Raw genomic sequence first — 26555 nt, forward strand, 5'->3', positions numbered from 1 at the left:
TCCCCAAAAGAGATGATCAAATCTTGGATTAATAATAGTAATTCCTACCTGGATATATCACTTGGAAAAAACCTGACCAGTAAATGGCTTTTGCGACAGCAGCAGTGGCGGACTGGCCATCAGCGTTTCCAGGTCCCAAAACTGAAATTATAGTATCGAAGCCCAAAAATTATCGAATTTTCTAGAAAATTATAGTACACAAGTACGGCCAGCTTTTATTACTCGCTATACCATGGTAGCACTTTATCATAGTTGGCTGTTACTAACATATTTCGTTTTCGTTAGGCTACAACACGCTTGATTAGTTAAGTCAGCCGTATTTTCGAGAACAAACCAAACACTCCGAGTATAATATAATAGCCTACTTAAGAAACTGGAAACGCCGTTCTTATGTAAACAAAAAGGATTTTTCTAATATTTCTTAAATTATCGCACAAATATCGGAAATATAGTAAAACTATAATACAATTATCGCAAAAAGCGTACTATATAGTACGCGATTGAAATTGTAGTACGGAAAAATTCGAAAGGTATAATTATCGAAATGTACTATAATTATAGTACGGTTGGCAACGCTGCTGGCCATAGAGTGAACCTGCGCGATGGCAGGTGGGCCCCACGGACCGTTCATGAAGCGAGTCCCATGTGGGCCCCATTAAACATGATAGCGTTATAGTTGTTAAGGCTGGGGCCCTTTGTCTCCTGGCAGTCAATAATATTAGACCCAGTCCGCCACTGGACAGCAGCGCCGCTTCGGCGAAGTTAACGGAGAATTTCTGAAACTCCCGAAAGACAGAACCTGTAACAAACACTTAGCAAATGCACGCGGAACGATAGAGTTATATATCCAGGTAGGAACTACTATTATTTATCCAAGATCAAATGCTCTTAGCGCTTTCCCTATGCGATGAGTACATCTAAATTAAAATAGGAATGTATTTATTTACATCGCCTAGAGATGGCGCTAGGGCAGAGCTCCAGTTCGCTACTTCTGCATTTAGCATAAGATGCGTCGAAAAAACTGCCTCGGCCGGGAGTAGTGGCGTACTCCTGTAATCCCAAGCGTCTGGGAGGCAGAGTTTGTGGATGGCCGTTTGAGGAAGACCACCAATACCACAACGTAATGACGCTGGCTTCTCTGAGGTAGCGCCTATGACCGAGCATCTGCTACAGACAAAAAAGACATATTTTGAAAAGTTTATTTAAAAAAAAGTTCTTATGTCAAGTAGATGATCCAAAACTTATCTTAAAATGCAAGTATCAAATTTACGAATAACAACGAGGAAAACTATTACCCGCTACCAAATCTAGGTTTCAATGGCGAACCAAAGGGGGAGTAGCGATAGTTTACAGTCGCATAAGCGTTTAACCACTTCCGGCCAGAATTCCGAAAAAATTAGCTCCAAAGTTACCATGGTAACCAACTATGGAATATGGATAAGACCACGGCCAACTTTGATGACGTGCTGTTCGCGCTCACAGCGATCAATCAGAAAGCTTTACAATTCAAAGTCCGTGATTTGATTTACCTAGATTTTGGAATGGTAGCGACTAACTTCGTAGTATATGAATGGAATACGGACTGTCTTGTACAAAAATAATAACCTATAAAATCACAATCCACTATAGGTTATGCATAATATATATCTAAGGTTACACTTTATGAAAAGTATATATTTCAAAATAAAGGAATGATATAATTAGAAATATTTTTGCAATCAATAAGACATCGCTATTCCACCGTATACAACATCTTCTTTAAACATTTTAACAAAAAGGTTTTGTGATGAAATTGTTTTAAATAAATTTATTTTACAGCAAATTTATACCTTATAATAAACATATAGCTTTATTTTTATAAACTTCAATGCTACAAAATGTGTTTTAGAAAACCACTTTGGGGGAAACGGCCTTTAGAGGGAAAAGGCACTTGTGGAGACATTTGGATGGATTTCCAGTTTTAATGTTGGGAAAATATACATTTTTTAAGAGTTCATTATTTTCTTCCGGATTACAATTTTACTCGATGAAATGGCTATAGAAATAATGCGTATAAAAAAGTTACCATACATAAATATCATTAAAAATCGTTAATATTATATTCATTTAAAACAAACGGTTCTTTTTCTAAAAAAATCTTTAATCTACAGTAAAAATAAAAAGGATATAAAAGATACTATTACACTAAAATATTTTATAATAGATTTTATAAAAGAACTATTTGTACACTTTTAAAGGGAATAGCGATATTACAGAAATAGTTTTAAATATCAGCTTTTTTTTCTAAATAGAAAAATTTATGATAATGATTTATTTTTTAAAACGTTTAGAAAATTGAGATTTTTTTTAATTCAGAGCATACTTGTGTCTATAATGAATGATTTTATGAATAAGGCGAGATATATCATTGCGATAGGTAAAAAAGTATAGATACGCGTATAACGTTTATATAATCGATAAATTTACGCTTTTCTACAGGCAGTTTTTTCGCGAGTTTTTTGAGGGAGGGGAACACCCGCAGTTTATCGTGTTTTGGTTTTTATAAAACTGTGTCCATTTAAAAATAACGATTTCAAGGTTCTTTGACGAAATCCTGATGAATGGTTGTTTTCGAAATATGTACCGACGATAGCAGGAGCCCCGCCGACTTGAAAAGGGGGTCCAATATCGTGTGAATCAATCCGCCCCAAACCTGCGGAATAAAAGAAACATTGGTCGTTTTTCAAGAGAATAGGGACCATGGTCGCACCGCGGAGGTCACGTGGCTAGTTGCCAATTATGGTTATAGTTTTGGGGTCGTGATCTCCGCGCGAGGGGTAAGACACTTATGATTTTTGTGTACACCGGGAGTTCGAACTCTGCAGAGTTCACGGGAGTTCGGGAGAGTTCGAGGGGAGTACGAGGAGAGTTCGAGGGAGTTCGAGGGAAATCGAGGGAGTTCGAGGGAGTTCGAGGGAAATCGAAGGAGTTCGAGGGAGTTCGAGGAGAGTTCGAGAGAGTTCGAGGGAGTTCGAGGAGAGTTTGTGGGAGTTTGAGGAGAGTTCGAGGGGAGTTCGAGGAGAGTTCGAGGGAGTTCGAGGAGAGTTCGAGGGAGTTCATAAGAGTTCCAATAGCAAATGTACACCTGAGTTCTTGAGTGTCTTACCCCTCGTCTCCGCGGTACGAATGTGGCGTTATGAACGAAGCTAGTCAGTGTCGTAGCCAGGGGGACACTGAGCACGGCTACTGGTCTATGGCCTTACCCTTCGAACGACGTAGAAGGCAATGTCCAAGGTGCGCAATAGAGGACTCAAAACCCAGACGTGGACGATGGTCAATATGGAAAAGATGAGTCCCCAGGCGATTCCGCACGGCAAAGCCAATAGCGCCGATAGAATGCGATAGACCCACTGCTTGGTGCCTGAGAAGACAGCGTATGTCAGTTTCCAAACGCCGTCGAAGCCCTGAGTCGAGTCCGGTTCGGCCAAGATGTCTTCGAATACCAACTACGGAAAATCAAAGTGAAAATATTAGGACTGATTTTCATTATTATCCTTTAGCGGGGGTGGGTTTGATGGCGTACGAATTTAAGGTACTAACTTATGAGAAAACTCGGTTTATATTTGGTGCGTGCATCTCGCGAAAATAGGCAAATTTAATAATAACATCGGCTCGCTTTGAAAAACGTGGGAAACTGGCGAAGAGAAATATTTACTAACTGACGGTGGGGTACGCTCGAAAAAAGTCAAGGCCCCGTCCTACGCTTTGTGTCGTCGCGCGGGGTTCCTCTTCGACCCCATTTTAATGACGAAGAAGGGTCTTTGACACGCACCGTTTTACCATTGTAATATACCAAGTAGACCTAACGCTTTAGCTACTTCGATTGAAGGCGATGAAAGGCGTAGACTCGACCCCACCGCTCTACGTTGGCTTAAAGTGTCAAGTTAAGTTTAGGATCAACCCTAACCCGCGAATCTAACCAGGGGATAAGGAATTCGTCGCAAAAAACGCATTCCAGCATAACGGAGTGGGGCTCGGATATTATACCAACGGTGGAGGAGTCGCTTTTTCTAGCCATGGCCTTTTTGTCCTCGGCCTGGTATTTGGCGGAGAGATTTCATTCCATTCTATTACAAAGATGTCTGGCTCGCCTATACCGCTCTATATACGTAATCATAATAGAAGTTTGAAGTAATTGTCGATGAATAGCCTCGCCTGAAGTTCGAGGCTTTTTCCATAACATATAATCATTCTTTCGGAAATTCGTCCTAGCTCTCTCACTCCGAAATGATCGGAATTCCGCCGAAGACAAATTAGGTTATTAGAAAAGAGAGCGCTACCACGCCGGCCGGGAATCTCTCATCTGTTTTTCGTCGTCTTCTCATCCCGCGGGAAGAGACGTCTAAGATCGCGTGCACGTAAATCTCGCTTAATCCCTCTGTCATCGTATCAGGAGTATAACTTCTTTATTTAGGAACGAATTTATGAACTCCATATATTCCCCCGGTTTGTAGTAATCCCCTTCTCTCGGTGCGCCGCGAAATTCTTCAGAGTCCTCGGTGCAGGGGCACCCGTAAATATAAATGTAGCGCATTTTAACGAAATTTATAAACGTTTTTTTTCTGGGTTAATTATGTCGGGCGTCTGAAATGGTTTTGTCTATTTTGATAATTGTAATGTAAAACACGACCCCGTGACCAGCCCTAAAAAATCATTTTCTCTTAAATACATCGTACACGTAAGCGGAAGTGTAAAAGAAATATCATCTTTAATTGAACTTGACGGTTTGTGACTGACGCGTTTTCGATTACAACCGCGGGGGGGGGGGGGGTGTACTAATATCAAAGAGAGCGGAAAAACATTTGGAAAATTCGTGGTTCGGATAAGTTCGGGGCTATTGAACTGGCTGGCAGCCCTCTCGCGATAAATAATTTCATCCGCCGCTCGGTTTAAACAGAAGCGCGTGATGCTAACGCGTTGTTCACGAATAATCTATTCGAAGTATTTGACGTATTCCGGTGCGCCCTAATCTTAGGCGAAGGAGGACCAATTAGCCCCCGACGATATTCTAACGCGGCATGAAGCGAAGATAATACGAAACACATGTCCCAAACGAGGAAGATATTTATATTAGCACCGTCTAAATATACCCGGCCTTACTGGCTCCTCAAACGTTACGTACCCAAACGTAGAAACGTACAATGTTTAAATTCATTTGTTTATACCCCGACAATAAGCCGGCGGTGTTTCGGTCTGCTAGCAAATCCCCGGCCGCTTCGCTTTGCCAAATTTTGAAATTGAAGAATGGTTCTTCTTTTAAAGGCGTCTTTGGATGGGGGACGAAAAATGGGCGAACGGGTCAAGGTCTTACCATTATTATTGCCCCCCAAACAATCGTGAACTTGTCCTCTAAACTAAATCCTTATCCTTACTTCTCCTCCTCCGACAGTTAATTTCGAAGTAAGATTAGGGATTGATTTGGTTTTTTTTTTTGGAACTTTTCTGGCGGGTCCCCGTGGTGAAACGCCATTTTAAAACGTTAGCGAGTATGACGGTCGTGATTATCCGGGGGCTACAATGTCCCTCGCTATCAAAAATGACCTTTTTGGGAGTACATCTTTTTAGACTTGACCTAGACACCGTTTTGTAATGGACTATACGAAAGACAGACTTTACCATCGTCCCCACGTCTTTGCCGAACTTTAACTTCGCCCCTCTTTTATTCTTTAGATTCCGAGCTACCGAAACGGGCCTCAATTTTTCCTCTATAATAAGAAAAGAAACTTGGGGGGACTATGCCGACTATTTGACATCGGCCAGAAAAAAAGTGAAGTTGCCGCTATTCTTTGAGGATGCGCCGCAGACGCCCGGGGGGGGGCGATTGAAAGAGGGGACGAAGATGGATTGAAAAAATTCGACTTTCGTACATAACGCGTATTTCATTATGGACTAAATATATTAAAAACGCAAAATATTTAACCTATTTATAAGTTGGGGCTCCTTTCGGAAGTATTTTTATGGTGAAATGACAACGTTATCGGTCCAAACGTAAACATAAACGAGAATGGAATGTAAACCATCTTTCGAAACGCGTAAACGTCGACCCAATATTAGAAACCTAATTGGTGAGCGTATTTTCCCCTTTGGCGCCATTCGCGAACCCCCGCGAGGACCCTCGGTCACTGACGGAGTTCGCGGGGGTCGGCCCGGGTTACTCGAGCCATTGGAATGTTGGCCAGTTTGTAAAATCCGCGAGAGGGAAAACTGGCGAACACTCTCGTCGGATATCTGTCGTTGTCGCGGGAAGCGAAAGGACACGTGCTTCTTGTCAGTTCGTAGATTCCCGCGACTCCGCTTGATACGCTCGGATGGAACGCTGACGCGCTAAGAGATACGCTACGATGCGCGTACCAGAGTTCGTTTACGGGGTCGAGACCTTCGCAGTTTCTCTCGCTCGGCGTGTAGGAGGAGGTAGATTGAAGCCAGCTGTCTTCTCTGTCGAATTCCTCAAATAATTAAACGGATCTATCTTTGGGCCGGGGTCCCCCCCATTTCGGCCTCCTATCTCCGGAACCCCGCCCAGAACGTCCGAGCCATATTGGCGAAGATCGTTTGAGCGTTAAAACTATTCAAACATTCCCGGGCTAAATGAAGAGACGCGGGAGTGACAGGCCCAAAAATGCCCAAAATTGGACGTTTTAGATAGTTTGGTAAATACGGAAAGGAATCTTAGAATTTGGTCTTATCCACCGTGGACTCTTTATCAGTCCGAAAATTGAAGATTCGTAGCTCTGCTTTTGATATGTTAATTAGATATCTACCGATGAATGTAGGATACGGTACCCAGATATCTCCAAAATATTCAACAATTAATGTTTTCCCGTATGAGATTTCCATTCATATATAGATTTTTGAAGTTAGATAATAATAGGTCGTGTATCAACTTCTTCGGAGCGAAATATTCTGCTCTTAAAAACTGTACCCCTTTAGAGTTTAGAGGGTACTTTCTACGGAATATCCGAGGCTTTTAAGAGGCTTGGCCGAATCGTGATGCGTTTAATAGTTCAACTCTCGTGAGAATCAAATTGATCGATGGCAATCTGCTCAAATTTTCTTTTCACATTTTAAAAGTTTTAAAGTTGTGAAAAGCAAAATTTCGATGTTATCTGAAGGTTCTTTTGGGAGGCGTTTAAATATAGAATGCGATAATTATAAAAAGAAAATATTATGATGATTTTTCATTTTTTAAACGTTATTAACTTGTTAATTTATAATTAAAAGAAAGGGTCTACGCTGAATTTAATTTCGCAAGGTTAAACTCGCTACACATTAATGCTAATTATTCGTATTAAATCACTAATATTAAATATGTAACCTCGACTATAACAACTTAATTTAAATAGTCAAGGCTACATTCACCGAAAATTAATGAAAATTACTTAGCCCCTAACTATAATAATTTAAAATTAGCTAACTATACGAACTTAATCAACGCTATCCGAGCTGTTATTTTGATTAACAAATAGATTACGTAATTTTTTTAAAAATGAAATAAGAAATTCTAAAGCATATATTGTTAATTATTTAGATTAACCCTGAAAATATAAAACAAACTAATTTTCTTCCAAATAAAACTGATAATAAATCACAGTTGGTGGCATTATAAAAAGTCAAGTACGCGAGATTAATTGCTAGAGTCAAAAAGTTAAAGCTAGAGCTAGCAATTGAAAACACCCCAAAATGAAAGTATAGGTGAACCGATATTAATGGTGTTTCTTTTTCCTCATAAACGCGAAAGCCAATTTATACACATCCGTTAAATATTGTACGCGGAGCCAAGATATAAAATAATTTAATATAAAAATTAAGCCTCAGTACACGAATTAGGGGTGCTAACTTGTTTTTTCTAAAATAAGCAAAGCGTCGATGCTTTCTGTCAAGGTCTGGCAAGTGGCTGCCATTATTATGGACTCTCCCGCGAGCCACAGGTGTAAATTAGAAACGATCAGTAAGAGTCGGGATGGCGTGAAAACGATTGTATAGCTAAAACCCAATTAGGGAGGGCTGGAAACCGCCGAACTGGGGGTTCCACACCCGCTATTTGAAAATGAAATGAGGTTTATCTCTCCCTCGATAGCGTTAGCACGTTTAATTAAAGATACTCCCGTGTTCTCCCATCTTCCCGCTGAGGAAACACGTTTGGTTGTTCCATCAGCAGATTATACTTCCATCATAGACTCGTATGGGCGATGTTTCATTAAGGTCTTGGATAGTCGCCCTTAATTTAATCGCTAATTGAAATAATTTGTTTCGTTTTGTATCGCGTAGAATACGGTTTCAATTATTGTTTGTGACTAGACTACGAAAATAGTCGACTTTGAGTTCATTTAAATACTAGTTTCGTGGCGTGTTCGTAGTGTTTGAAGGTCGACAGACATACACGCGATCTTCTGTACGCATTAAGTTTGGGCGTGGTCGAAAATGACTAATTTCACATCCGCTATCACGTCAAAGTTTTGATTTTGTACGATTTACCGTTGTTCCCCAAAGAAAGTAATATCTAAATTTTAAAATTAGAAAAGTTTTAGTTAAATTTTTAAAGCAATTGACGTCAACCCTCTCAACTGGTCTACGGTCTAAAATCCCTTCAAACGTAAATAAAAAAATCCTCAAAAGTTTGCTAGGGTTTCTCACCAGTCACCCACAAGAAGCCATATATTACGTCTTTGGTGTTAGAGGTAGCTACTTTTTGTCCCGCGTACAAAAGTCAAAGCGTCGAACCGAGTTGAAAATCACCCTCTGAATTATATACACTTAGAAAATTCACATGTGCATGTGCCAAAAGTTCTCTTTTATACGATTTCTATGGACGAGCGGGCGGGGGAAGGATCCGACCGAAAGCCTTCAGCCCAACCGCAACCCCCGCTGACCTCCAGGACGGATCGGTTCAACGACCTTTTCTACTCCCGAGTCCCTCGCGGCGTTCGCTTAGAGTCCAAGGAGCAATCTGGTATGCAAAACGGGTAAGGTAAAGAGCCAGGGCGTTAGCTCGTAATTAAGATAAAGCTAACCGGGACGGTACAGTCTGCGTTATTCTAATTTAAATTTATTTATTGGGTAACTGTAGCGCGTAAAGGCATATAGTTCCTGTACGACATTGTGTTATTTAAAGTGTAACCCAACTCGAAATGGCCAACAAAAAATACTATCTATCACGCACGATTAACATCGTCACGATTTTTAAAATCGGGTGGAATTCGTTAGTAAAGACGCGAGCTATTTTTTAAATCTGCGAGTGAAATTAAAGCGTACTAGATGGCGCTAGGGATGGTTTTTTTTTTAAAAAAACCTTGGTAAGAGCCTAGGTCTTAACGCTTCCGCCCAACAATGGCGAAAGATAAAAGACTGTCTAATAACGCTTCGCGGGTGATTAGGAGCGCTCCCTTAATGGCTTTAACCCCGAGCCGGAGATTAATTTTACTATTTTTTATAGAATGGCCGCTCGATGGCGCCTTGTGCCGGTGCGTTTTATAGTTCGGGGGCGGATGGCTCTCTCTCTGTCATCGACACCACAAAGCGTGTCCACCTTGACACGGATTTGGAGAATTTTAGTTAGAGAGACCGTACCTCAACTTTAACTCTCATTATTTCAGGATTTTAATAAGCGGAAATTTCGAATTTAATCGGTTTTATGGGAAGTGGGTGGTACGTGGTTGAATTTTAGTTCCGACGGTTTTTTTTTTTGGCTCGTATAACAGCCCAATTGAGCGGGGGAGATCAGGTGCTGTTCATCTAGAGATTCATCTAGTCAAATTTGAAATTAATGATTCTGTATTTATCCTTCGAACAATTTCAGATATTTATGCTACGATTTTGACGTGTAAAATACGTTTTGGTCACCTACACCTGGTAGTTAACGTATCGCCGAATACTGTTGTAGAACACTTCATCCGAATATCATTACTGACTTAAAAGGCTCCAAGCTATCTTAAATAAATATTAGAAAATAATACAAAATGTCGTTGGACATTTCATCAACAAAAGGAACTTGACGCTTTGTATAAATCCAGCCAAGCGTCTAGCTTATAAAAGGAGTGTGTTGGAAAGTAACGAATCCACTTTCTCCATTCGTCTCGGAGTGGATCGAAATATTAAGAATCTCTGTTGATACACCCACACCAATATCGTCGTCAACTTCCGGTTCTCTGGCTGCTTCTTTTGATATTAACGACAAACGGAAGTGGGCCCTTTTGGATGTCCCGCTTGAATAATTCATCCACGTAAAGCCCTCCTTTCCAGCGCACTACTGAACTACATCAGGCCCGCCAAACGGAGAAATATTTTTGGGTGCCATTAGGCTACGTAGTTTATGGCGGTAATATATCTTATTAGCGACCTCCGCGAATTGGGAGAGTGAATTATAATGAAATTAATATCCCATAGTCACCGCGTTATTTTTTTAAATCCCGCAGGCGCCTGCGGGGTGAGCTTACGAAGTGAGAGGACCAAAATTGTTCACGGCGTTAGGTTGACGCTAGCCATATTAGGCGTACGCTAAATCTGTTTTTCGAGACTCAATATTATCCAAATTGAATCTAGATCTATAAATTATTCTAAATAAGGGAGAAGAGACGAGCCACTGGGCCCACGTCTTAAAGAACACCCTCAGCACACGCCCGACCATAGATAAAAGCTTTATCTCAATAGCTTTAAATAAGAGTCGCACCAGAAGCTAGATTATAGGCTCTCTTTTTAAAACCGCCGAAACACACGCGGGAAGAAAAAACGGATAAAACGGATCAATGCCTTCGCGTCCTCTCGCACTCACGATCTTTAGGAAATTGAAAAAATAAGTTTCGTTTTTTTAATTTTCGTTTTGGTCGTTTTCGCGTCCCCCTTTTCAAAAGTTCCTGGCCACCCACCTTTTTCGTTCAGGATGACTCATGCCAGGTACCCCGACTCTCAAAAGACCTTGGTTTTTTATCGCTGTTATGGAAGCCTGGAAGTTTCTGTATATTTATTTTTTATTTTCCGAATACATCCCGGCTAAACCGGTCATTGCCTGCTGCAGACGCCGACACATTAATTTTATCATGAGAGATCCTATATTTTATCAAATCGCCGTAGCGGGTGTTTCTATTGGACGTTGGCCGCTTTAACAGCGCCACGCTATTACTTTGATACTTAGATTGTAGTAACACCCTGTACATATTTTTTAAAACTTCCAACTAGTATGAACTGTCTAGTCCTTAATTATAGCCGGGAAATTTAATATTAGCGTATTAATTTTCCTTCATAAACTTTGGTAGAAGGTGGCGAGAAACGATGTAAGCGTACTGATCAGAATCAACTTTACAGGGGCAAAACGTGTTTAAGCATTTCCACTATATTAAAGATGCGTAAACGGTACCGAATGCTCGGGCTATATTTGAACCGTTTACTAAACCGCGTGTCAAATTGGCCTCTCTTAAGTTAGTTAATAAAGCGCGAGAAGATAACGCTATAAATAAGAGGCGGTGCCTTTGAAACCGGAGTCTATTGATCCTGAAAAATATATTCGTAAACGTGCCGGGTCGCCACTGTCAAAAATACGAGGTTGGGCCGCCACTTTACAAGCCGTAGAACTTGGTTAGGAACGAGTCCTCCCATTAGAATTGTTAATATGGCGTATCATAGTCGCCGTATAATTTATGCGTCTCCTAATTAGTTCTTATTATGTTTTTGGCGTCGTTTACATGCGCCAAAATTTTAAATAAAATTGGTCGGATTGTTATTTACTCGCTTTACAAAGATTACAAAGCTTTTGTTAAAAGTAAGGCAAGAAATACAGGGTACAGTCTACAACTAGGGAAGAGGGCGTGTATTTCGAATTAGTTCCCCAAAAGTAGCACACGCCGTATAACAAAGAACGCGATAGAATATATAATGTACACGAGCTAAGTTAAGCCTAATTCGATCCTTTATCTATCACGCCGAGGGAGTTTTCCCATTTTAGGATGCTCGAAACACTTCGCGTTTTGTTTTTCAGCTTAAAACGCGGGTATTTTTCTCCCGTAGAAAATAGAATCGTGGAAACCGAAACTAATTGTTTTTCTCCACTGACGGCCCAAAAAAGGGTCCCTCTTTACGTGTATAGATAGTAAAAACGATACCCAACGTTTTCCCATCAGTCGCGATTCTTAGCTGATCAACAGATTAAAACGTTTAGATAAGTTCTTGGGTATAAAAAAAAAATATGCCCCAAACCATTCGATACCCAATACCGGTCGGAAATCCGCCAGTTTCCGCCGTCGCGGTGGTCGGTGGGATACTGGTAATCGTGTAGGCTGGGAAACGTAAACCATTTCGAAGATAGTCCTGGATCACCTAATACTTCGATGAAAAGCGTGGTGGTTTGACGATACCGTATCCGTTACGGACGAACGAACTCTCGAGTGACCCGAGAAGGGAATCCCGAAGGGGATATGTCTGTCTTAACCTCATCGCGCGAGCCAGGCCGCGAAAAAAATTGGCCCCGAGTAATTATCTCGCTTCCTGTTATGGGAAATTCGTGACCATTCCTATACGCCCACCGAGACCCGAGATCCCCCGTTCCTTTTCTTTCGATGGATTTTGTTCTGGGGTGAAAGTTGCCGGGAAGGGAGGTTAGAAAGTAATGGCCCGGGTGAGCGCGTCTTGTCTCTTTCGTCCCAACACCCTCGACAAAAAGATCCCTTGTCTACACGCGTCGTTTGTAAATTTCTTTCATCGCTGCCCCAGACACGGATATTTATGTATCTTTTCATCGTAAAACATTTTACAATGGTGGAGTTGGTTTTCCAAATGTGTGTATTGTATATCTCCCTATTGAAAGATGGCACCGAAGGAAATGTTTGTTATTTTAGGTCAGGATCTAGATTGTCCATAAGAGGGGATGGGACTCTGGGAGACGTTTTACCAGGATTCCTGGTTTTACGATTAGCCATTTGCGCGCCTTTCCATAGAAAACTTTTATCGCTTTGATACGAGTTGCTTTAACCAAAAATAAATAATATTACACGCATATATGTAATATTATTTTGCTTTTACCATAGTGCATTTGTTATTGGACGTTATTCATTGTTTAAAAACGTCCTATATCATCAAGACCCACGCGGGAGAGAATTGTAATTTTATCTCGGGGGGGGGGGGGATTGTTGGGTGGTAAAGGAAACAAGTGTAAAAACTCACGTTCACTTGATCATTGATACGTTTCTCGTCTCTGTCGAGAAGGTTGAGTCCGACGGTGAGTGTGTCGGCGCAGGACAGGGTCCTCCGGTGAGTTTTCACCTTATCCTTCTTCTCTTTGGATTTCTCCTCCTTTTCTTTCTTCTCCTTCTTCTTCTTGTCCTTTTTGCTGGTGGAGTTTCCTCCTTCCGCCTCGCCGTCAGTCTTCTCTCCGTCCTCGGCGCGTCCGTCCTCTTTGCCCTCGTCCCCCTTTTCCGTCTCGGAGCCGGACCTCGTCTCCAACTCGATCTTCTCTTTCTCCGGTGTGTCGCCCTTCATCTCGATCGTCTCCTGGTCGTCCAAGAGTGGCAACGTCGACTCGTTCAGGTTACTCTTGGAACCCGACCTGGAACTCTTATCTTTCACGCTTTCCATTCTGACGCTCGATTTGTCGGGATCGGAACTACTCGAACTGGTGCTTGTGTCGCTGGCGCTACTGCTACTTCGACTCACTTTGGGATGCGAGGCGTTGTCTTCCACGTCACTGCCGTAAAGAAAGGGAAAGCGTTTTAACATAGGTCACGAAATGGTATTATCTTCCAATCCGCCGTATACACCATGCTCAATATTAGACAAAACACCTTACTGGAAACTAATTTAGCGCGGGCCCCTAATTCGCGTAGGACTTTCATTACTTAACCTTTCCCCGACGATGAAATTTAACAAGTTAAAAATGGGGCTTTATTTAGCCAAGTTGCCTCCTCGATTAATCATCCCGGCGAAAGATGACGCTCCTTATTTTCAATATCGCGAGTGAGAAGATACCCACGATCCTCCATCGTATACCTGGATTTAAGTCTGTATCCAACGCAAATGGGTGTTGTCGACTGTTCAGTCATCGAGAGAGAGTACCACCATTCGTACGGCTAACTTCTAAAACGGGGACAACCTCGCGACCGACAACGGTATTCCACCAGCCAAAGAAGAACCGTCTTAGGATAAGAATGTTTGTCACTTGATACGGTAGAAAAAGGGACGCGAAACTGAGTAACGGTCGCCTCGCGCTCTGTCCAACAACGTCGTTTTATCTCGGTTAAAAAACGTTCTTTTCCGTTTTAATAGCGCGCAGCGACGGTTTTTCTCTTAATAGAACCCCCCGAAAACTTTGAGGTCGTTTTAATTCTTGGTAATTTTTCACTCCCATGCAGCGACGGCGGCTAGGGCACCTGGCGTCGTAGAAGGACGCTTAATAGTGTATTACGGGCCACGAGGAATAAGGGTGGCGTGTGTTGCCTGTTTTCCAAAACAGACCCCTCGACGATAGGGTGTAGCTGGCTTTTTAGTCCCTATATCTCTCACCCACGTGACCACTGAAGTCTCCCCGCACCCCTTCCTTGACTATAAGCGTTATACGGGTGTCCGCGGGCTAAGTTGCCACTACCCTGCTAAAGAGGGAAGCTGGGTAAAGATTGCGCCTCGGTTACCCTTAACTCTTGCCAAGATAAATTCAGGTTTCCCTCCCCCTATATAGCTAGCATCAAAGGATCTGTATGGATTCTTCAATTTCGCAAATCTCTTTCTCTCTGCCTACCCGCAGTCCAGATCTGGCAGCACCCTCGCAGCCCCTCCCCCCTCTTCGTTGCGAGATATTTCGCGTTCATTTTATTTTAACTTTTTATATTTTGGCTTTTTTTTTTCAGAAAGGCAAAATCTTTTGAATGGTCGTTCTTTGTTTTCGAGCTCGCTCCGTTAGAGTGAGATTCCGCAGAGGGCTGCCGGCCGTTATAACTGTAACTGCGGCAGTCGCGAGAGAAAAATAAAATTTCATTCTTATGAAACTCCACGATGAAAACGAGCGCGTATATTATACGCGACCGGGTTTTTACATTGCGACACAGAGGGTAAAAAAAATTTGACATCAAAGTTAAACTGATTGCGGTTCTCCGCGTGACCCTGTCCTCCAAAAATGAAGGAATGCGAGCTTGTGGCGAACGCGACATTTTTCGTCTATTCCAATTTCTCAGAACTGTTTTGGTAAATGAGGCGTTTCTAGGTTTTTGGAAACGGCGTACGTTTTCCAAGCGAGTCCGAATTTCGAATTGCAGACTGCACGAGGGGCCCCTAAGAGGTGGTATTTAAGGGGTCCTGGTTTAGTTTCTGGGGTCAGGGTCGTTACGACGTTGTCCTTGGAACCGCTTCAACACCTAGAGCTTAATAATTATTGATTGAGACGTACACGTTGCTGTTATCTTACGAAGGAAAAATCTCGCATTTCTGATTCCTATTAGTTCTTATGTATGAAAAACTATTAGTCGTTTTGCCTTAATAGCCTGTAGACGCGGGAAATTATATACGTATACACTGGGAATCGAATAAGGATCCATTGAAACTGTGCCGCGAATGTGTCTTGAGAAATGGGTGGGGTTTAAATTATATCGAATGTAAGACTTTGCGCTATAAACCACGCCCATTTCTAAGCGAATCATCATGCCACAATCCTCATCCTTAGACTCTCCAAGTGTATACGCGTATAATAGGCCCAACTTGTTCTTGAAATTGTTCAGTCAAGTCTATGGACAAATTCACTAGCTTAACTGTTAGTAACCGATCTTACTTGGTACTAACGATACCAAGATATTAGTACTCACAAAAATTTAGATTTTTAATTGGCAATAAAATGGACTAAAAAGTTCACATTTGAATGATTCTTGGTATAATTATTAGTTAAGGCATAAGGAAACTAATTTTCCGGCTACAGATCGGTCTTTTTCCCCGCTGTTAGGAGTAAATGACCTTCCTCCAAAACTCGATGAAGGGTGTTTTGATATCAGCTAGGCTAATACCCAAGCGCGTCATTTGGGTACTTCTATAACAAGGTTCCTTACAAGTAGTTTGGTCTAGTTTGGTTTACTCCATCATAGACACGAAAGTATAAAGAGAGTGGGGGGCTTTTGAGCTACCGTCTCCTCGTAACGAACCCACTCGGATGACCTTCTCTGTTGCTGCGGTTTGCGCATTATTTCTCTTATCTCAACCATCTTTTTAGAAGTCCCGAGAAAATGACCCCGTCACTAGTGAACCTCTTTCCCTTGTACTCCAAAAAGTGTCAAAAAGTATGTTTCTCTTTCGATAGTCCTATTCACACGAACCAACATTTTTTGCCCAACTTTGTTGGTAAGCGAAGTTCTTGACTCGAGTTCGCGGAACACGCGTGTTGCATGAAATACTGAAGTGATTTCACCGTGTTGACTATTTCAAAATATTTCAATTTACATTAACAAAGATGGGAAATATTCATATTTTCATTTAGGTTTTAAGCTCTAGTGTGGCTTAAGCGAGGGGTCGGACATTTACCAAAATCCCGTACACTTTGTCTAAAATCGCAAAATCTTTTAACTCTCTCTATGGTAAACTAACATTGAAATCCCAAAATCACTTCAAAAAGTAATGATAAAACCGCCAAAATCTCTACGAAATCCCGAAATCTCGTACAAAATAATGGCAAGTGTCCGACCCCTCGGGCTTAAGCCTCAGTTCTTCTAGCGTTTATCTGGCGAACTCGTTGTCAAATTTCTTTATCCATTCTCACAAAGCAACTAATAAAGGCCTTTTCACACGACCCAACATTTTGATCCAACTAGATGAGTCAACTTGAGTTGAGTCAACTAGTTGGTTCGTGTGAATAAAAGTTCGATGAGTTGATCCAATAAAAAAATACGCGAGAAAAAAATTGATCCATTTTTGCTGACTCAGCATTTTGATTTGAAAAGTTGGCTCGTGTTGGTTAACAATATTGTCTCGTGTGAAAAGACCTTAACTTGTTTGGAAGAAATATATGGTTGTATGAATAGCTAAAGTCAATTGTGTCCTCATACGCTTCTGAACTGATTTAAATTTCGATTCCATCTTATCAGAATTGTTTTTGTAGAGATTGGCGTTCCAAATGGTTCTCAAAAAATAAGGCGCACAAACTAAAAACCCTCGAGTGGTTAGGATCTGCGTAATTAATATTAATCAGCCTCCCAAAACTAATTATACTTGATCTACATAACTCGTACGCCCTGGTTTCTATAACATTTTGACCTGATTTTCTGAAGTGGAAGACAATTATTTTCTGTCGAATGAGAGGTCTCGAGGTCAGAAACTAAACTATATCATTTGTTCTATACCGCGTATTATAGTCAATTAGTGAAATTAGCAATTTAGTCAATTGTTTCCGAGAAAAAAGAATGAGATGTATTTCGTTAAATTGGGAGAGGATATGACGTTGTTAGAAATATCAAATGTCATGAAATATATATTTTATTTTCAATTTCTGCCTATGTATTCGTGAAATAATACCCTTATGATCAAATCAGGTGAGGATTTTTAATGGATTGAAGTTTGAATTCGTCAAATTGACATTCGAAACTTAGGCAAATAATTAAATTCTTCTCGAATAACTCTAAAGAAGCGTCTCTATAAATAACGATTTAAAAAGCTCAATCGGCCATTTTCACCGAGACGAGGCTTAACGAAAATAAATAGCGCGTATTGAAATGGCGCTGTAAATCTTTGGAACGCGGGGTCGCCTTTATGGCGAGAAATATTATTTTAGGGGTTGCGGCCGTTTCCGTTCGGGGGCGCTCGTTCGTCATCGCTTTTCTAACAAAATGGGAAACTTTGTCATCCCGACAGTCGCTTTGAAAATGTCCTTCCATCAAAATGGGGCGCGAGGGGGAAGGGGAATAAATAGATAATATTTAAGAGTGAGGCTGCCCTTTGTAGTACCGGAGGGGAGGGGAGGGAGTAAGGAATGGCCCATGTGTATCGCATTCCATTTGGAATATATAGTCGCTCTTTTTTTCTTGGTATTGGGTGCCTTTGCCGACATTTCCTCTAATGAGGGTGATAAAATCTTAATTGACGGGAGAAATGACGTAACACCAATTTTAGCCGAAATTACGCGGTCGGGAGCGGTAGGTTTAATAAAGTTCCTTCTCCATTAGTAATTCCGTCGTAGATCGTAAATTTAACGGTAATTCGAGATAGTGTTTGGCTGTCGTTGACTCGCGTATACCACAACTGGCGTTGTTATTTGCGCCCAAGTAAATAAGGGATTAAAATAGTCGTTAAGAATTTGCAAAGTTATGTTTCTTTGTACTACATAGGATAATTTTCACTATAGTCACGATCAGGGTTGAACATAAGGCACTAGACACGGCATTTGACTACTAAAATAAATGCTCTCACAAATAAAATTAATCGAAATCGGGGTGCTCACTAGTCAATTTGACTAGTGATAATAAACTCTTATTTTAATTCTGATGGATAAAGCAAAATGTTGGCTGACCTTGTTTTTGTATCCCCCTTTTTACCCCCACTAGTCAGTGACTACTAAAATAAATTAAGATAGGAGGCTCACTAGTCAAGCTGACTATTAAAAAAAAATCCTTATGTCCCACCCTCGTCACAATATATTTCAATGAATAAGTTTAGTACTGTCGTAAATTTATAATATCGTTCCATAATAATGGCACATTATTCTTCTCAATCAAAATGTTTACTGAAAGCTATTCCAAATACAGACTCTATAGCGAACTTCGTCGCAGTTTTGCGATAACGTGTTTATTGCATTGCATTTTTAATGAGAAAATCTTCTAACTGGTTATATATTTAAAAATTCTTGTAACAGACTTAATAGACACTTTGAAAAAAAGCTATAAATTTATCAATTGAATAGTAGGCGTTTAAAATCTTTTTCGGGCTGAAGGCTATGGTATCTTCTGACAAACAGGGGTCGTTGGCCGCGGAAAATACTCGACCTTTGGCGCTTCGAGATAGATGATGCACTTTCATTTAATTCAGACATTTTTACCCCCGTTTCCCGCCAAACCGATCACCCTCAGCAGTTTTCGGATTGTCATGAAAGCCGAAAAAACAGGACCCCCGCCAGGCATCGCCAACAGTTTACTCGCGAAGACGCTAGAGGTCAGCATCTTCTCGCTGACAGCGGGGTGGATAAACAACAACATCCCATGTCTGGTCGGCTCACGCACTTTCTAAAAGAGAGTCCGTGATGTATCGCCCTATTACGAGGAGCCACGCTGGCGTAAAAATGTTTTCATAGAAACTAAGTTCGGAGAAAATCCCTTAAAAAGACGCGTCTTTCTAGTACGCCGTATCCCTTAGGGTTCGCGTCTCTCCTTCAATGCCCGCGAGTGTGTACCTTCAGGATTTAGGAGGCAGAGCTGTTAGTCCTTGAAATTATATAATATATGGTACCTTCCCCCCACGGTACCCCTAATATAAGGAAAATGTGATATTCCAGAAACCACAGACAATATAATTGACTAAAGAATCTTTGATAACACCTATAATTTGCGTCGTCTCTTTCATTTTTGAAGTCTTAAGAAATCTGTAATGCCCCGCTGTTTTGACCGAGGCTTAGCCAGAGTATTTTCGCGTCCATTAGGCTTAGTAACGTATTACGGGCCTCTTAAATAGAAGTTACACGAGAGACGTTCAGGAAACAACGTTCCAAAATAAGACTTTCTCTCTTTCTCTGATAGTTGGCGAATTCGGTATAAATAATCTTACTATAAGACGGTTTGAAATTTTCAATTCTTCAAGGTCGAATTCTTTTCAGAAATTGTAATCGTGGGCCTCATTTTTTCGCGCTTAATTGGTTCTTGAGACTGCGACGCGCATTAGCGCCCCTCTTCGGGTACTTTCAAACTTCTAGTTATCAAAGAGGAAGCCAAAGCTTAGCCGAGAGGCATTCTGGGAATTCTGCCCAATGGAATTTATTTTTATTATTATTTAGTCTCGAGTGTGTCGTTGGGGGAGGAGGCCTATCTGCGCAAAAGTTTGTTTACTCCCGTTAAATTTCTGTCGCAAATTAAGGAGGCCCCCGAGTCTCAGCAATTTCCCTGGGGCTTTTTGATAGCAATCTCTTCCACTATTCATCGAGGTTTACGTTAGATGTATTACAAACACGTCGCTTTTATTATTAATCTGGCGTTTGAATTGCCCAATTAAAAGCTGAAAGATGTTGTATTAGGAGTCAAACTTATTATATAAATGCCCTGGTAAATAGTTGGATATAACATGTTAATTTTAACAGTTCAATTATTTATGTCCCTAATAAGACTTTAACATTCCTAATGATACTAGGGTACTTTCATTCAGACTTGGAAATAGCGGGAGTCCTGCTGGGGCCAATGGCTCTTAAAAAAATTAGGGGGCCCTTAAAATAAATCATTCGAATGGGGAGTTGCGGGCCACCGGGGCCCTAAAAATTTAATAAAAATATCTATAAAAAAATTTCCGAAAAATAATTTTTTACGCTGTTTTCCTACGCTAGTCGAGAGCGAAACCTCACGTTAAAGTTAACCTTTAAAGTCAATAAATGTTTGCCAAAGTAACGTAACCAATTTTTATTCTCGTATTTTCCCTCCATATTTTAAAAACTTTCCCCCCATTTCAACCCCCCTAGACCAGTGGCCCCCAATAAAAATAAACTTAAGAGGGCCGGGAGACCGTAGGAGCCCAGTTAAAAATTTCAATATTTCCAAGTCTGCTTTCATTTAGCTTATTTTATATAATTAATTAGCCGTTACTTCAAAATAAAGTTAAATTGCCATAAAGATTATTATACTTCCAATATCCTACTTAAAAGATAATATAATCACACTAAATCTATATAAGATTAGTTTAAGTTTAGGAATAAAAAATAATATACTTACAAAACCTATTAAAGTAGAAAATATAACTTATAAATCAGTAAATATTTTTAAACAGTGTAATTTTTTATTTTTTTTAACATAAGGCTGTAATGTATGCTTCAACGCAATAAAATTTTCTTAGAGCCTGCGTAAGCAGTGGGACAAGGTTGGTAGAACTGCAGCTAGCCGGGGGGAATATATAGGCGCACAACCTTTATTATTTTTTCAATTCCATGACCCCCCACCCCGACAAAAATCCTGGCTAATTAAATGCTCGTAAGATATATATTTCAAACGTCTGGTCATATTAAACAAGCCGCTATTAAAATAAAATGCACATTTAATAAACCGGTAGCCCGCAGTCGAAACACATTTTCATACATCTGTAAAACACCGCATATTTTTCCAATTCGATAAAGAACGCGAAGAATTTCAGCTGGGACCCTGAAGCCGCGACTGCTACACGCAACCCCCTACTATCGAAGGATATTTGCGACAATTAAAATATTTAAAAAGGGGACTACCACGAGGAAAAACACGCTCGTATCTCTCTAGCATCTGCCGCTGTTCGTATACATACGCCAAAAAAAAGGGGTTGATGGTTTCTAATTAACTGCAGAACCGCCGCTTCCCAAATAAGTGGGTAAGACCATTCAGAACCCAATCTCTGCCTATCTGGAAAAATCTAAACACCCCCCCCCCCCAACGAGAGAGAAAGGGGGTTTCTTATAGCGTCTTTTCGCTTCCCCCCGGCATCTAAAACGGCGCGTCACCGGAAGTACATGACCTTGAAATCTCATTAAAAAATCGGGAAATATTTTTTTATCCTCCTCTGAAGCCATTCTAATGGCGTATTTTTTACGGGAAGGTGATTCAAAAATCGAGTTTTAAAAAATATCGAAGAATCATTATATTATTAATCCTTATCGGTTTATTATTGTTGAATCTTGTCACGCACTCATCTTTAAAGTTTAAGGAGAAAAAACATGACGTGAGGAACATATTATTTTAGACAGTGTGCATTTTAAATGCGTTTTTAGGCGATTGACCATCTGATTTTTATTACCGTGAATTTTAGTCATCTAGGGTTCATAATCCTACCGATTCCTTCGTAATTAATGAATATTTATTCACTCTTTGTAAAATACTAATCTATTTTTTACCACGGAGGAATTCATTTAATTGGATCCGTAATTAATTAATCTTAATTTTCTCACTGCCCAACTTGGGGTCCTTTTACACCAGGGAGGAGCAAAGCTCGCAGGATTTTTATTATTAGTTTTAACATTAGTTACTAATTTTAACAAAATATAAAATTTAAAAATTCAAGGAAAAATATTTATAAATAAATTGGATTAAAATTGGAAAAAGCGTTGGTGTTCACGGAGAAGCGAATGTACAGGGTTTAGCCTACTAATGGAAAATTGTCGCTCACTCTAAGAATAAAACGCCAATTATTGTAAAATATAATTTCATAAAGAAACCATTCTCGAATTTATCGTTTAAAAAATTATTCATAATTCCTAGCTTGAATTACTGATAAGTCACGTAAAACAATAGCAGTAAAAAAAATTACAGATATTTTATTTAATCTATATAATAGTTCCATCCCATAATTTAACGACTATAAAATCGCCGTTATTAAATGTAATTTGCATTGATTATAAACTGCATGTGATGGAAATATGGTTTCCATTTGAAGAACCACTAATGTCGATTTGTGAAGTAGTCGCAACCATCCGCTCTTCCGGATTTCAAATCCCGTAAATGCATCTCAAGTTTGTAAAAATCCGGTTTGATAGCCGGATTGAGGGGTTGTTTAACGGGCGTGCACCCTTTTATGTTTTCATGCAAATTAGGACCAACTTTATCATTCAAAAACCCGGCTGCGTATACACACTTTTAACATGCACGCGTTTCTTTCCACAAAAAAACAACTATCGCCATTATGCAAACTGACCCAACCGGATAATAATCTGGAAAAAACGGGACTTCATCACGCAAAACCTCCCGCGATAGAGTGATCAGACGGACGTGGCAAAATCGAATTTTAAACGATATCTTTTCGCCCCTCTCCACCCTCGCTATTATGTTGGTTTTCACGGTCTATCACGCAAAATGCGTTAAACCTCGGTTATAGTTCGACAAGAACTCCATCACGCAAAATGCGTTAAGCCTCGGTTACAGTTTGAAAAGGTCGCCGAAGGCTAATATTTTAAGCGTTTATTTACGCAGCTGTTAAAACCATTAATTAAGATTCAGTTGGTGCGTTACTTATAAATATGAACTACCGTTTTTATCCCCCCGAACGTTTTCGGTAACCTTAAACGTTATCATTTGGATACGCCAGGATCTGGGGTAGTGTCGGAACCAGCTACGCAATCCAACATCCGATTATACAGGGTCCAAATACGTTCGCGAAAAAAAAATGCCGTTCTATCACGGAGCGACTACCCCCCACTTTTTGACACCACCCCTAGTCCCAACCCTGCCGTAAAACCTCCTACACCCTAAAGGCATATTCGTCGTAGGGGGAGTAACTGGCCCGTACTTGTCCCCCTCAACATGGAAGCCACCAACATGACGCGTGACGCCTGCGAGGCTGCGTCTAGCGACAACCCAAAATCGAGATGCTCCCCTAGTACCCAAAATCGTGGGAAAAAGCCTCTCGCGTTCGAACTTTTTAGACGTTGAAAAAAAACGCTTCTATATTTTTCTATTCGAGATTTTTCTGGGCCCGGGCTATGTTATTTAGGCAAGTTTATTCCGAGTTGAAGAAGAGAGGGAGAGAGAAAGAAAATGTAAAATTTGCCCCCTTACTTCTGACCCATCGTCGGCTGCTTTTTGGCCGTTCTTTTGTTGTTGAAGCTCGTGAATTTCTTTTTCGCGTTTTGTCAGAGGCTGCATTTATACGGCGCGGCTGGGTCCCGTCCGTCCGTAGCGTGGTCTATTTGGGGATTACTAATGGAGCCCCAAATGGTTCCGAATTATTAGGATCGTTTTTCTACAGGGAGTAGTAGAACTGTTTTCGTCTGGGCGGGGTTCCCTTTTTTGGGCTCTCTTTAGTAACAAATTACTAACAATGCTGCTTGAAATTTTTGGCTACGTGAAACGTTAAAACGAACGCCCTTTATTTAAGTTATTTTTATATTTTTTTGTCAGGAATTGTTTCCCTTGTTGTTTTCAATTAATTTCGAGAATATGAAAAAATAAATCTCAGAAGCTAGAAATATTTCCAAGGTTTAAATTTAAATAAATTAGTCCCTTCAAGCAAGAATAATTCTTCGGATAAAACAAAGAGTTTTAAAAACTCCCTAGATGGCGAAATAGCATTTTGGCAAAATAAAAAAAGGCATGAAGTCATTTTTGGCTTAAAATTTAAAATTTCTCCCGAGCCAAAATTTTGTAAAGAGAAAAACTCATATTACGGTTTGTTACCTTTTACGTAACCATTTTATTATATCATCATTTTAAATTATTATTTCCATCAAAACATTTTAATCGAGTTGTAAAAAAACCTTCGAATAATTCCCGATATAAAATTTAAATTATTCAAATATTGAAATTGCTGAAAAAATATTAATAATCGTTCTATAATTACTTCCATTATAGAAATTAATTCAGCGTACCTCTTTCTAGATGCCATACTAAAATTGCGAAGTTCTATCCTTTCGCACTTCTTTATGCCAGCGATACTTGGCCCGACTACGGAATTTTATTGAGTTTTATTTCTTTAAGGACGGTTATATTTTAGCAAATGATTTTTTAAGTGTCTCAAATAGGAGGAGGGAATAGGAAAATTGGCCTTAATTTGTAACGCCTCTGAAGAAATTTAAATTGGGAGACCCTTCCTTTAATACAACGCTTTACATAAATCATTAACTTTCATTTTAAAATATTTGTGGGCGTTTCGCGGATGTAAGGAACATTTCGTCCTACATGCAAATTTAAATGGCATATCTCTACCGGCTCTAGCTCTTAAAATGATAAGTATTTTATCGAAAGCGTCTCCATGGAAACTCCGCGTTACTCTATTTATCTTTTCTCCTCTCTCTTCTCTTCTCTCTCTCTCTCTGAACGAGCTTTCCTTTTCCTAATAAATAACCGACTCCCAAGTAAAAATCTTTTACATTTAAAAGGTTTTATTTAAATTTTAGTAAGAACATTTAGAATACGCATTAAATCAGATTTCTCCGAGCTACGAATCTTGTAAAAAATATTGTTTGATTTTATTTATTTGAAATAAAAAATACAAATAATTATATGTCCAAAAATAAAAGTAAAATATTTAATGATTTATTCTATCTATTAAAAAATATTTATTTTTATTTTTATGAGAGTAAAAATAATTTTAGTGGAGCATTTTATAATATTATCCACCCGTTTAAATAAATAAATTTTGGATATCGGTCTCATATTTTTATATTAATTATGTTAAAACCGATTAATAATTTGCTATAAACTCTATTCCTATATAAGGATATTTAATAATAATTTTAAAATATTTACCTGGTTCTTCGGAAAGAGGAGACGTAACTTGTCCGGGATCCTGACTATTGGCTACTGGTCCGAGAATAGACGCCGAGTGCAAGTTTGGGTCAGAGCACAGAGGGTCGGGGAAGATGCTGCTGGCTGTGGAGAGAGATGAGAGCCCAATGCAAGATTCTGAAGGCCTACTGGGATAAATAGCCCTCCCCCCCCTTGGCGGAACCCGCAGGGAGGGAGGCAGTTTGGGATGCCCTCCCCCCAACGCTCTTTCTCTCCTTATGTTCCTTCTCTTATTTCCGAGACCAGACAACAGTCTCGCAACCGGGGATCATTTATGAATGATGGAGAATTGTTTATTTGTCGAAAACGGAAAGATCAAAGGAGAAAAACGCATTTTTTATGTAAAGTCCCCCGTTCGTTTTTTCCATTGTGCGTTATATAGTCAGATATCGCACATTCCTTTTTTAACGCTATGAAATGGGGTTGATGTGATCGCGTCCGTTTCCATTTTGAATCGCTCGTACCAGAAGTATATTAACACGTACCTCTTACGAAGTAGTCATCTGGGACGCAAATAAAAAAGGAACACGCAACTTCGCAGGCTCAAGACCGTTTTAAAATGGAAGCTATTTTACTCCGCTTAAGAAAGTAAAATGTAAATATTACACTCCCTATAGAGAGTAGAGACACTAACTTATTTAGAAATTATATTTTTCCTATTAAGTAGTTGTTATAAAATCACTCTATGATATATTTCATGTATTTCATACAAAACTATTATTTATCCTTGAAAAATTAGTGGAGGTACATAGTTCAACGAAAACACCATTAGCGATATGAATACTTAAGAAATGTTTTATATACTTCTGATAGTATTCATTATTATTACTATAGTTTTTCCATTGTCAAATCCGAATCCGGTAACTCTTTTTTTCTAAGAGCCAGTTTTTAGAAATTAATTAGAAATTTAACTTTTTGAATTTATGTTCTAAAAAAAAAAGATTATTTATTAAAAATTAACTTGGTCAAACTATATATATATATATATATATATATATATGAGAAAAAGAAGAACCGTATTCAATATTATCATAAGTAAACTTAGTTTACAAACATAAAATTTGTTGAGGTTAACGGTAATAGTTAGTGTAGGGAGCTGTTGGCATGGCATGCAGGGCTTGTCACCACCCTCCTACG

General features: G+C 39.8%; 1 protein-coding gene across 3 annotated transcripts; it reads right to left on the bottom strand.

Moving 5' to 3' along the window:
- Positions 1 to 1833: 1833 nt before the first annotated feature.
- LOC149941079 (caveolin-1-like) lies at positions 1834 to 25540 on the bottom strand. Of its 3 annotated transcripts, none has more exons than XM_090178548.1 (4): positions 25380 to 25540; positions 13189 to 13708; positions 3243 to 3485; positions 1834 to 2692 (listed from the first exon to the last, which is right to left on the bottom strand). In XM_090178548.1, the coding sequence occupies exons 2-4, from the start codon at positions 13597 to 13599 to the stop codon at positions 2573 to 2575; spliced, it is 774 nt and encodes a 257-aa protein (XP_090034674.1). In that variant the 5' UTR covers positions 13600 to 13708; positions 25380 to 25540; the 3' UTR covers positions 1834 to 2572. The 3 variants fall into 3 exon arrangements, with proteins under 3 accessions (XP_090034674.1, XP_090034673.1, XP_090034672.1); XM_090178547.1 differs by lacking the exon at positions 25380 to 25540 and adding an exon at positions 24500 to 24554; XM_090178546.1 differs by lacking the exon at positions 25380 to 25540 and adding an exon at positions 14011 to 14063.
- Positions 25541 to 26555: the final 1015 nt, after the last annotated feature.

The sequence above is a fragment of the Leiobunum rupestre genome, chromosome 6, assembly GCF_980474605.1.
Source record: "Leiobunum rupestre chromosome 6, qqLeiRupe1.1.hap1, whole genome shotgun sequence".
Classification (NCBI taxonomy): Eukaryota; Metazoa; Arthropoda; class Arachnida; order Opiliones; family Sclerosomatidae; genus Leiobunum; species Leiobunum rupestre.

Excerpts from the sequence above, each read along its gene's own strand:
- LOC149941079 (XM_090178546.1), bottom strand. The coding sequence starts at position 14,063 with ATGACTGAACAGTCGACAACACCCATTTGCGTTGGATACAGACTTAAA. Across the intron at positions 3,486-13,188 it reads GTATCAATGATCAAGTGAAC|TTGGTATTCGAAGACATCTT; the intron begins GTGAGTTTTTAC and ends GATTTTCCGTAG. Across the intron at positions 2,693-3,242 it reads CCTTCTACGTCGTTCGAAGG|GTTTGGGGCGGATTGATTCA; the intron begins GTAAGGCCATAG and ends TTTATTCCGCAG.